Raw genomic sequence first — 12,500 nt, forward strand, 5'->3', positions numbered from 1 at the left:
TTCCTTTCTTTTCATGACATCATGACTCTGGTCTTGGTTTACACAGAACCATATTACAGTCCTAAGTGTCCCCAACACATTAAGGCATATAGAAATACTCATTTCTTTTCCAGGCCAGAAATGAAGGCACATGCCATTCTATTGGTCTCACTGCTGCCATAGCGATGGTTTGGCTGCATTGGATTGGTCAAGTGGCCCTCCACTCTCTAGCCTGTAATAAAGTTCTGAGGGTATTGTGGTAACCCTAGCTGAGGATATGCTATCACGCTAACATACAGTACAACGCAGAGCTCGTAGAAGCCAGTGTGAACCCTAGTCCAAACTGTAGAAATACAAACACAACCAGCACAAAGAGAGAGGGAGGAAAAATGAGGGGCTGAGATTTAAAAAGATTGAGAGAAAATTATATAGAGAAGAGGGGGGCACTGAAGAAATTTAAACAAGACCTTACTCACACAAACAATACAAGGAAGCCATTGTTCCTACTGAAGACTCGCCCCTCTCTCTCTCTCTCTCTCTCTCTCTCTCTCTCTCTCTCTCTCTCTCTCTCTCCCCTCTTTCCCTCTCTCCCTCTCTCCATGCTCTCTCTCCCCTCTCTGCTCTGTCCACTCTTTCACTCTCCCTCTCTCCTCTCTCCCTCTGAATATAAAATTAAATACTGGAGATAAATACAAAAATTAAATTGTATTCACAATGCATAACGAAGAATTTATCAAAAAGTGGAGAAATAATTAGTTTTGGGTTCTGATGTTTTTGTCAATCAGGTTTCTCCAGCAGTGTCTTTCACTCCTTTCTTCTTGTCTTTCGTCTTTTCTTCTTTTCTTTCCTCTTTTCTTTCTCCACCACCACCCCCCTTGCAGAACTCTCAAGACTTTATTTGTAATTCTGTGTCATTCATGAGGGAGGACATGTAAACATCAAATTTACAGACAGGCTAAACAGCAACAACAGAAAAACAAAAAACAGCTCAAGGCTCACCGGATCTTTAGGATGCTACGTTTCCATCATGCGGCCGCGGGTTTGCGTGGAGTGTGTTTGTGTGCTAAGGGTTTGTGTGTACATGTTGTCCTGATTGACTCCTTCTAATATCTAATTGGTAAATTTAATATCATTGTGTAAATAAGACTTTAAACTTGATATTAAATTTCATTCCAGTGCTTTAAATTGTACTGAATTGAATTTGACTAAATTGACTGAAGTCATGTCCTGTTCTTCTTCTTGTGTGTGTGTGTGTGTGTGTGTGTGTGTGTGTGTGTGTGTGTGTGTGTGCGTGCGTGTGTGCGTGCGTGTGTGTGTGTGTCTTCTCCAGGCCCTGTGAGTAGTAATCTTGTTGCCCAGGAGGCTGTTAGGAAACAGGCAACTTTTCGCAAGCCATCTGCAGCCAAGACCACAGAGCAGCTCTCCAGTAAGAGCCAATCACCTTCACTCTCCAGTAAGAGCCAATCACCTTCACTCTCCAGTAAGAGCCAATCACCTTTCTCATACATTAGATGACATAATTATGACATCATCATGAGCTTACCGTTACAAATTCAGCGATTTTTTCCAGTTATAAATGATTTCCTAGGTTAGACAATCTCACTTCTGTATTCTGTTCAAACAAAATCTATTTTTATTTAACCTGAGAAGTTAAGACTGCATGTGTTTTTTGTTAAATGGAACTTAACCAAATGTGCACCAACGACAACTCATATTCTGCTGCCAGCAGTTAGCAGTTGAAGCAGTAAGCAGTTAGTTTAGGTGGAGCAAAATCAGAGTTTCAGAACGTCACAGTGAGAGTACTTAGTACTAAGTGTATTAGCTGGTGTTGACTCATTTTTAACTCTCTTTCATTCTGGCCCCAACCACATCTGCCCCTGCCCCTCCTCAACGTACCCCAAACCCCGAAGGCTGTCTGAACTGCAGCCGTATCACAGCTCTGACTGATCGGCTAAGCTCTCTGGAGGCAAAGGTAATGTCTGTCACCTCGAGCGGGTCTTTATGTTATCACACCCGTAGCAGGTCACCAGGTTTCACCCTTTAACTCAGTCTCACTGCTTTGATTGGTTCCTCCCCCCCTTCCTCTCTCGCTCTCTCTCTCCCACTCCTTCTTTCTCTTTCTCCCCCCCTCTCTCTCTCCTGCATTTTGCACGTCAGTGATATCACGAACAATGCCAAGAAATATAACAATTTACATTTCTACAGATCCATTTTTCACATTGTTATATGTACAAAATGTGAAATATTTTAGTTTGTAAAATACATCTCAGCTGTTGGGAAGTGAAATATAGATTTTTTTTAATATATTACTCAGCCATTTCTCTTTGTCTAACCTTTTCAATAGTGAGTCCACAAAGGTCAGAGCTGGTTTGTCTTAGCAGTCCGACCTGCAGTTTAAAGTGTTTTACTTTTATTTATTCCTATCTTTAGATGTTTTTGTACAAGACTTTACTGGTTTTCTACAGGGTCGCAGGTAGTGAAATGTAGTTGTTCAGTATGAGAAAGGGTCTAGGGTCTAGGGGTCTAGGGGTTTAGGGGTTTAGGAGTTGATATTTAAGTGCTGGATGTTTGGGATAGTTTGATATTTAGGGGGATCATTTTTAAGGATTGAAGATGAAACTCTAGGTCAGATAGAATGGCTGTATTTTGTCATATATGCATATAGACATGTACTATCTATCCTTTAGATTTACACTGCTCCTGTTGTTGGTGGGCTTGATATTTAGGGGAAAATGTTCAGGAGGTTATTGCATTGGGGGCTGAGTTTTGAGGGTTAATGTTCAGTGGTTAATATTTGGCGGTTAATGTTAAGTGGTTGGTAATTAGTGGTTAATGTTTAGGGATAGTTCATTGGTAGTATGGAAGAAAATTATGATTTGTAGTACGCAATAATAAGAAGGTTCTCTCCCTCTCTCTCTCTCTCTCTCTCTATGTATCTATCTCTCTCTCTCTCTCCCCCTCTCTCTCCCGCTCCCCTTCTGTCTCTCACCGTCATTGTTGTCTTTTATGAGGTATCAGTCGTGTTTTGGGGAATATCTATTGTTCAGAGAGAAGGAGGGCATTGCCAGCTGACTCGTTTTCCTTTGGCTGACGCCCAGCCTGACCTTTAGCGTAGCGGGAAGAGAGAGCTGACCTCAGGTCAGGGCTGTGAGGTGTGTCACTTCAAAAAGGGCTGGAGGAGACCAGGACCAGGATGGCCTCCGTGTTTCCTCGTGTGGTGTGGAACCTGGACAGTGTTGAGAGGGTGGGGAATGTGGAGAGTTTCACCAGCACTAACAACCTTTTCTCCCTTGTTGTGGTGAAGCCTGAATGTTTTAATGTCGATGCTTTGTTGTCTCTTTAACTGATGTTCGAAATGAAGGTTGACTTTAAAACTCTGCTGGTCAGGTTCAGCTGCTCTCTGCGCCTGCCTCCCCCGTGGCCAGAGCTGGGACTGTGCCGGACTCCTCCGCCCTCATGGGGGCGCCGTCTGCCAAAGGAGCCCCGGGATCGCCAGGCCCTGCAGGTATGGCTCTCTGGCTGTGAGACAGCGCCTGAGCGAGCCAAACAGCTCCGCGTGGCAGGAGTGTTCTAGTGTTTAACTGTGCTTGGACATAAGCAGGTTGTCTGGAAAGACTTCTGTCCCTCCCACCACCTCTCCCTCATTCCTCTCTTTCTGGTTGTCTCAGTCTCCCTCCCTTTCTTTTTCCTCCTCTCTGTCCCTCTCTGCCTCCCGTCTCTCTCTCTCTCTCTCTCTCTCTCTCTCTCTCTCTCCTGGTCTGGACCCAGGCCTCCCTGGGCTGAAGCTGTACTGAGCTTTTGTTCTGTCTTTTTTCCAGAGGCCTTTTCATCCCTTTACGGCCAATTACATTCTCCCCTTCATTAGTCAATATCTTTAATCCTATTACTTGTACCCATTGCGATGCACAGAAATAAATACAGTCCTGGTTATCTTAACACACAGATGCATGTGCGTGTGTGTATATATATGTGTATATATATATATATATATATATATATATATATATATATATATATATATATATATATATATATATATATATATATATATACACGTGTGTTTATATATGTGTGTGCATGCATATTGGTGTTTTTTGTGTGTGTGTGAAGTTATTTATTGTGTTTGTGTGTCTGTATATGCGTGTTTGTGTACGCATATGTGTGTGCGCGTGTGTAAAAATGTAAAAAATGTAAATGTGCCATATTTTGTCAATTGTGATTTTTCACCGCAATCGAAATTTGTCCTCCGCTTTTTACCCATCTGTGCAGTTAGAACACACACACACACACACACACACACACACTAGTGATTACTAGGGGGCTGTGGATCACACATGCCCAGAGAGGTGGGCAGCCCTAGCCCGGTGCCCGGGGAGCAGTTGGGGTTAGGTACCTTGATCAAGGGCACCTCAGTCATGGCCTCAGGTCTGGGAATCGAACCCACGACCCTCAAGTCACAAGACCAGTTCCCTACCACCAGGCCATGACTGCCCGTGTGTGTTTGTGTGTGTGTGTATGTATGTGCATGTGTGTGTGTATGAATGTGTGTGTTTGTGCACGCATATGTGTGTGCGTGTGTGTGTGTTTGTGTGTGTGTATGTATGTGCATGTGTGTGTATGAAGGTGTGCGTGTGTGTGTGTACATGTATATATGTGTGTGTGTGTGCGTGTGTGTATGTATATACGTGTATGTGTATGTATATGTATGTGTGTGTGTGTGTGTGTGTGTATGCGCATGTGTGTGTGTGTGTGTGTGTGTGAGTGTGTGTGTATGCGCATGTGTGTGTGTGTGTGTGTGTGTGTGTGTGTGTGTGTGTGTGTGTGTGTGTGTGTGTGTGTATGCGCATGTGTGTGTGCGCTGGGCTGTTTTTGTTTTGGGAGGTTGTTACTGTGGTCCTGCACTCCACGACGTCCCACTGAGACTCTGCGAAAGCCAGAGTGAGTCCTGCACAGCCTCAGGCCACCAGGAGCCCATCCAAACCCAGAGAAATAAAACCCTGTAGTGAGGATGATGAGGGGAGATGAAGGCTTAACAGCTCCTTACTGCAGCGCAGATCCGCTCTGTTAGCAGCAGAGAGGCCTGTTCACTGGTGCTCACTCCAGTAGCATCACCTAACTGCTACTCTCTCTCACCGCTCTCCTCTCTCTCTCTCTCTCTCTCTCCTCTCTCTCCTCTCTCTCTCTCTCTCTCTCCTCTCTCTCTCTCACCGCTGTTCTCTCTGATAAGCTCTTCTAATCTGCCGTGCCGTGAGCATGTTTGGAGCGCTGCTGTTGTTCCCCAAGTCTCGGGCTCAGTGCCAGCGTGTTCTCTTTCCTGAGCAAAGCCTTTAATCCGGCACCAGCCCGCGGAACGCAGGTCCTGGGCTCAGTTAGCAAACCCCACCACCCATTTCTGCAATAGTCGTTCATGCAGACTGTTTTACAGATTAGGTTAAAGTGACTCCAAAAACATGCAGCATTATTAAAGACATGGAGTAGATTCAGGCCTTTCTTTTATGTTTAAAGTGAGTTCACCGAGAGAAAAGACTCACTGTCTCCGCAGCAGCAAGTTGACAGACCTGTACGTCATCCTGGCCAGTCCTCAAAAGCTGAGGCGGTTATACAGGCTCGTGTTCAACAGGGTGTGGCCGTGTGCTGGTCCATTACTGATGACATCACCAGGCTTTGACACACATCGATCAGCACAGACAGTGTTCATTTAAACATGGCCGCTGGCTCGAGCGGTTTGGCAAACCCCATCACATCAATGGTGGAGCGGTTCGCTACACTGAATCCTCACAGGCTGTATGCTGGTGATTAAAGGGGCTGCAGTGTGAACAGTGTGAATTGGAGGCGTGGCTGTAGGTTTGACTGTGGAGGAATCTGTCCTTGTGTTTGTGTCCTCTCCACACGTCCTGAAACACACGTCCTGTCCACACGTCCTGAAACACACATCCTGAAACACACGTCCTGTCCACACGTCCTGTCCACACGTCCTGAAACACACATCCTGAAACACACGTCCTGTCCACACGTCCTGTCCACACGTCCTGAAACACACGTCCTGAAACACACGTCCTGTCCACACGTCCTGAAACACACGTCCTGAAACACACGTCCTGTCCACATGTCCTGAAACACACGTCCTGAAACACACGTCCTGTCCACACGTCCTGAAACACACGTCCTGAAACACACGTCCTGTCCACATGTCCTGAAACACACGTCCTGTCCACATGTCCTGAAACACACGTCCTGAAACACACGTCCTGTCCACTCCACCCTCAGGACAGGTGCCTCTTCCACTCAGCTTCCCTTCCAGAAGCCCTTAAAAAAATGAAAATGTGTTTCTGCACTTTGTCCGTCATTACAGAAAACAGGAAACATTTTACATTAGAGCATGTAGATTTTCCCCATGGTGTTTGGCATCTGTGTTGTATTAATATGTCACTTCATGACATATTTTAGCTAAACAGCAACATGCTTCAGAAATGTTCTCTGCTAAAATAAGTGCATGATCACATTACGTAGAAAACACACGTGTATATGTACAATACACACATATACATGTACACTATACACGTTAATATGTACACTACACACGTATATATGTACACTACACACATATACATGTACACTACACACGTTAATATGTACACTACACACGTATATATGTACACTACACATGTAAATATGTACACTACACATGTATACATACACTACACATGTATATATGTACACTACACATGTATATATGTACACTACACACGTTAATATGTACACTACACACGTATATATGTACACTACACACATATACATGTACACTACACACATTAATATGTACACTACACACGTATATATGTACACTACACACATATACATGTACACTACACACGCATATATGTACACTACACATGTATATATGTACACTACATATGTAAATATGTACACTACACATGTATACATACACTACACACGTATATATGTACACTACACATGTATATATGTACACTACATATGTAAATATGTACACTACACATGTATACATACACTACACATGTATATATGTACACTACACATGTATACATACACTACACATGTATATATGTACACTACACATGTATATATGTACACTACACATGTATACATACACTACACATGTATATATGTACACTACACATGTATATATGTACACTACATATGTAAATATGTACACTACACATGCATATGTACACTACACATGTATATATGTACACTACACATGCATATGTACACTACACATGTATATATGTACACTACACACGTATATATGTGTGTCTTGCAGGACCACAGGGTGAGAGAGGCATGGATGGTCTACCTGGCACTGATGGTAGGTATTCCTCTCCCCCATATAATCAGACTCCATTTATATAATCAGATTCCACTTATATAATCAGAATCCTCTTTAAACTCCTCCTTCCTTGAATGGCTCCATAGCATTGTATGCATTGTGGCGTTAACAGAGGTGCTGTGTGTGTGTGTGTGTGTGTGTGTGTGTGTGAGTGTGTGTGTGTGTGTGTGTGTGTGTGTGTGTGTGTGTGTGTGTGTGTGTGTGTGTGCAGGTAAACCAGGGTCTCAGGGTCTACCTGGCCCTAAAGGAGAGGCAGGTGTGAGGGGACCCTCTGGGGCTCCGGGCTCGAAAGGAACGTCTGGACCTGCAGGTAGGTGGAGCTACACACATTCGGACCTGGTATCACCCAGGTGCAGTCACCTGAACTACATACTGGCTAATCATATGAGGGGAGTCATGGCCTGGTGGTTAGGGAACTGGTCTTGTGACCGGAGGGTCGTGGGTTCGATTCCCAGACCTGAGGCCATGACTGAGGTGCCCCTGATCAAGGCCTTTAACCCTCAATTGCTCACTTGTATAAAAATGAGATAAAAAAATGTAAGTCGCTCTGGATAAGGGCGTCTGCCAAATGCCATAAATGTAAAATGTAATGTAAATGTCATATGATTAGCACCTATTTGAATTATTTGGTTTAATTAATGTGATTCTGAAGTTGAGTTTGAGACCTACAAAGAGGAATCGGAGAGGAAGTTCAGAACTTTAGAACTCACCCTCCTCTTCCTCAGGCATTCTCTTTGGCACATGTCCTAGATCAGCAGATGTACGATGGGAATGTCACTTCCTGTCCACGTAGCTGATTACAGCATTTCCCAATGGGAGCATGTGATTAGCAGTTATGGTGACTTAGGCTGTATTTAATACAGACATTTGTACATTGTGCGCATACGGGTAGAAGTAGGTGTGTGTGTGTGTGTCTGTGTGTGTGTGTGTGTGTGTGTGTGTTCCACTAATAACAGCCTTTTCATCTTGTGGACAGCTCAATCATAACATATCTTTATCTCTCTGGTTTCTCCATGAGCTGCAATGGAGAGAGAAACTGCTGAGTCAGCCCCATGGCTGCTAACAAACTGCTGAGTCATGGTCAGCGCCATTCTGAAAGTGCTGAGTCATGGTCAGACAGGCTGCTGTGCCATAATATTTATGTCCAGGCTGTGGAGCTGCTTTTATCCCAGCATGGCGCTCTGATCTGCACTCACGCACCCACTGGCTTATGACTGTATTCCAGGGAATACAGCACACGTGTATTTACAGAGCTCTCAGAGAAAGGGCATACACACACACAAACACACACGTGTACACACAAAAACACACACGTGTACACACACACACACACACACACATGCACACACAAATGTGCGCACACACACACACACACACACACACACACACAAACACACAAAAACACACACACACATACACACACTCACATACACACACACACACACACACACACACACACATGCACACAGATGCTTTGAACTTGTAGTGTGGTTTAATGTAAAACACACACATATACACTCACTTTATTAGGTACACCTTGCTAGTACCGGGTTGGACCCCTTTTGCATTCAGAACTGCCTTAATCCTTCATGACGTACAGTATATTCAACAAGGTACTGGAAACATTCCTCAGAGAGTCTGGTCCATGTTGACATGACAGCATCACACAGTTACTGCAGATTTGTCGGCTGCACATCCATGATGTGAATCTCCTGGTCCACCACATCCCAAAGGGCTCTATTGGATTGAGATCTGGTGACTGTGGAGGACATTTGAGTACAGTGAACTTATTGTCGTGTTCAAGAAACTAGTCTGAGATGATTTGCACATTATCTAGCAAGACGCACCTAATAAAGTGGCCGGTTAGTATACACACACACACACACACACACACACACACACACACACACCAAGATTGCATATGGCTTAAGTAAATAAGACCGAAACCAATATTATTGTTGTTATATCCTCTGAAGCACTGCTGTGGGTGGTGATGTCTTTTATCAGTGTCCTGAATGGCTGAAATAGATATGCATGAACTCTGACCCTGCTCAGGGTTTGATTCGCTCTCCTAGTGCGCTGATCCAGCCCCTGAGCTCTGAGTTGGGAGCAGCTGTGTGAACACCAGCCGTACACCACCCGCCAGTCATCGTACGCTGCACCCGCCCTTATTTCCAGGAGATATATACGCAACGCTCCAGTCCGTATTTCCTCCATATGGCTGTCATTTTTGCTGTGTGCTTTAGACTGGCCACATTTTTTAAGATCTGGAGTGTTTACGTTGTGTGGGGGAGCTTACATCACCAAGAGCTGTTCTGGGGTCAGCATTGAACCTGCTGCAGCAGGGTAATCTGGATGAATAAATACTCTCAAAAGAGATGTATTCTGTATTATTAATCTACTTTACCACTCGGGATGTCGTATATAAAGCATATTTAAAGACAATTACAAAACTGTAAAAATTGAAAATTGATGGAATTTGCTTCCACTTGATTTTTCCAACAGAACTGATATAGTTAGAATTACCCAGACTGCACGGCTGATTGTAGTCCAAAGTAGCTGAGCTTGTGCTGAAACAGAATAGTGAACAGCACAGACTTGACTCAGAGTTCACCCAACTGATCCAGGGTCAGGACTTCCAAAGATAACTGACATTATCATGTCATCAGGACTATTATGATTTTACAGTGCCTCTGACCCTTGACCTACTGGGGCACTCTGAAATTAAGCAAATCAAAAGGTTGATGGCCTCATCTACTGTTAAGGCACTACAACACCTGGACCAAGCAGAGGGGCGTGGCAATAGAACACCTGGGTCAGGCTGAGGGGCGTAGCAATAGAACACCAGTGCCAGGCAGAGGGGCGTGGCAGTATAACACCTGGACCAAGGAGAGGGGCGTGGCAATAGAACACCTGGGTCAGGCTGAGGAGTATTCCCTGCGTTAATTCGTTCTGGTTCATTATGGTTTGTTCTGGTTCATAATGGTTTGTTCTGGTTTGTTCTGGTTCATTCTGGTTTTTTCTGGTTCCTCAGATCTTTTGGACAGTTATTTTTACTACGGCTTAGAGATCCCTTGTGTTTGCATTTTACTGGCTGGTTATATTGATGCTGGTCTGAACCTTGACTCCTCACTCTGACCAGTCCTTAATGAAGCAGTTATCTACGTTCCGCCCTCACCTGTCCGCTCATGAGATGTTGCAGCTAAGACTGACCCACCAGATAAATGCACGGAAATTCAGAGTACGATGGGTCAGATTTTTTTTTTTATTAAAGAATTATGCATCTACTATAATAAAGATGTTAATGTTTACATTCTGTTGAATAATCAATGTCATTTATTGATGCATTCATGGATTCACTTTTAAAGTCAAACATGTAATGTTTCTATGGAAGTATTCCGGTTTTTCAAAATTATACAACATATTGTATTACTGATGACCTATTACACACAAACAGGGGAAACTAGATTCCCAAATAACAGAGGAAGACCAGAATCACGTCACACAGTAAGCACAGTGGTAATGTAAACAGTGCTTCTGTCAAATCCACTTGCTGGAAGAGAATTATAGTGGAAAGGTTTTGTTCATTTCTTTGTAACTCCTACACTACGCATAAATGTTGCAGGCCATAATACACATGTGGGACCGTGTGGAAGATTTGGTGTTGCTCATCGGCTTTTGGTCTCCTCTATGTTTACATGTTTACAGATGCTCCTCTGTGTTTACATGTTTACAGATGCTCCTCTTTGTTTACTTGTTTACAGATGCTCCTCTATGTTTACATGTTTACAGATGCTCCTCTATGTTTACTTGTTTACATATGCTCCTGGGAAAAGCCGAGCACCATTAACTAGGTCCAGCATCTGCCTCTGGAATGTCTGAAATCGTTTTCCCCAGTAGTACCAGGAGTAACAGTAGTACCGGTAGTACCGGAGTAACATTAGTAGCATTAGTAATGGAAGCAACAATAGCATCAGGAGTAGTAGTAACAGTAGTGCCAGAAGTAACAGCAGTGACTGGAGTAACGTTAGTTCTGGTAGCACCAAGAGTAACATTAGTAGTGGTAGTAAGAATAGTAGCAGGAGTAATACTAGTAGCAGTAGTAACAGTGTAGTAAAAGTAGCACAAGGAATAACAGTAGTTCTAGAATTTATTGTAGTACCAGGAACTACCGGGGTTAATTGTAGTACCAGGAGTAACACCAGGTTGCGCCAGGTATATCAGGAGTAATATTCAGCATCTCTGCTGTAGATAGATATGTAATGGACCTTTACTAAGAGGTACCAAAAAGCACGTCGGGTGGGATGCTGGGTAGAGGGGGTAGTACCAGAGGCTCGGAGACTGGCTACGCACATTCAACTATGACCAGCAACATGACTAAGCAAACACAAGGTCTAAATACACAGGAAAACAAGGACAGAAACTAGAAACAGGCGAAAACAATAATGAATGCGGACTAAATGAGGGGAGTGGCTAATGGGATCAAAACAAGGAAGCTCCTTAACACCTACATGAACCTGATATAAAGCTTCTTAACACCTACATGAACCTGATATAAAGCTCCTTAACACCTACATGAACCTGATATAAAGCTCCATAACACCTACATGAACCTGATATAAAGCTCCATAACACCTACATGAAGCTCATGCCGCGTTAGTATAGAGGCAAAAATGAATGAAAAGACTCTTCATTATATTTTGTGTGGGTGTGCATGTGGATGTGTGTGTGTGTGTGTGTGTATGTACACTTTTGTATGGCTGAGTGTGTGGTGTTTTCCTGATTCAGCACAGTGCTGTTTCCTGCGGAAGGGAAATAGGATATTTTATGACAAGCAGAGTCTGACACATACAGTCATACACGCACACTATTTCTCTCTCTCTCTCTCTCTCTCTCTCTCTCTCTCACACACACACACACACACACACACACACACAATTACTTACAACAAAAACTGTTGTTCACATATCAAACTAAAGTTTCCAGAAATCTGGTCTTCAGAGAACAGACACACACTCCTCGTGAATGATTTACACATCTCAGAGCGCAAACCGCATTTTGATCTAGTTCATAAAGCAGCGTTATATCTCTCATCTGTTGTCTGTCTCTGGCCAAATAAATCTCCTTCCAGCACACGGTGACTTCAAGGCTC

The 12,500-nt window shown here is 43.7% G+C and overlaps 1 protein-coding gene across 1 annotated transcript in view; it reads left to right on the top strand.

Annotated features, from left to right (window-relative positions):
• The window catches only part of emid1 (EMI domain containing 1), a 29,675-nt gene that overhangs the window by 1,188 nt on the left and 15,987 nt on the right, over positions 1-12,500 (top strand). Inside the window, exons 2-6 of the mRNA XM_076998496.1 lie at positions 1,310-1,459; positions 1,890-1,951; positions 3,367-3,484; positions 7,283-7,327; positions 7,560-7,658. Of these exons, the coding sequence (XP_076854611.1) occupies positions 1,310-1,459; positions 1,890-1,951; positions 3,367-3,484; positions 7,283-7,327; positions 7,560-7,658 (474 nt within the window). The remainder of the gene's footprint in view (positions 1-1,309; positions 1,460-1,889; positions 1,952-3,366; positions 3,485-7,282; positions 7,328-7,559; positions 7,659-12,500) is intronic.

Source organism: Brachyhypopomus gauderio, chromosome 3, assembly GCF_052324685.1.
Source record: "Brachyhypopomus gauderio isolate BG-103 chromosome 3, BGAUD_0.2, whole genome shotgun sequence".
Lineage (NCBI taxonomy): Eukaryota > Metazoa > Chordata > Actinopteri > Gymnotiformes > Hypopomidae > Brachyhypopomus > Brachyhypopomus gauderio.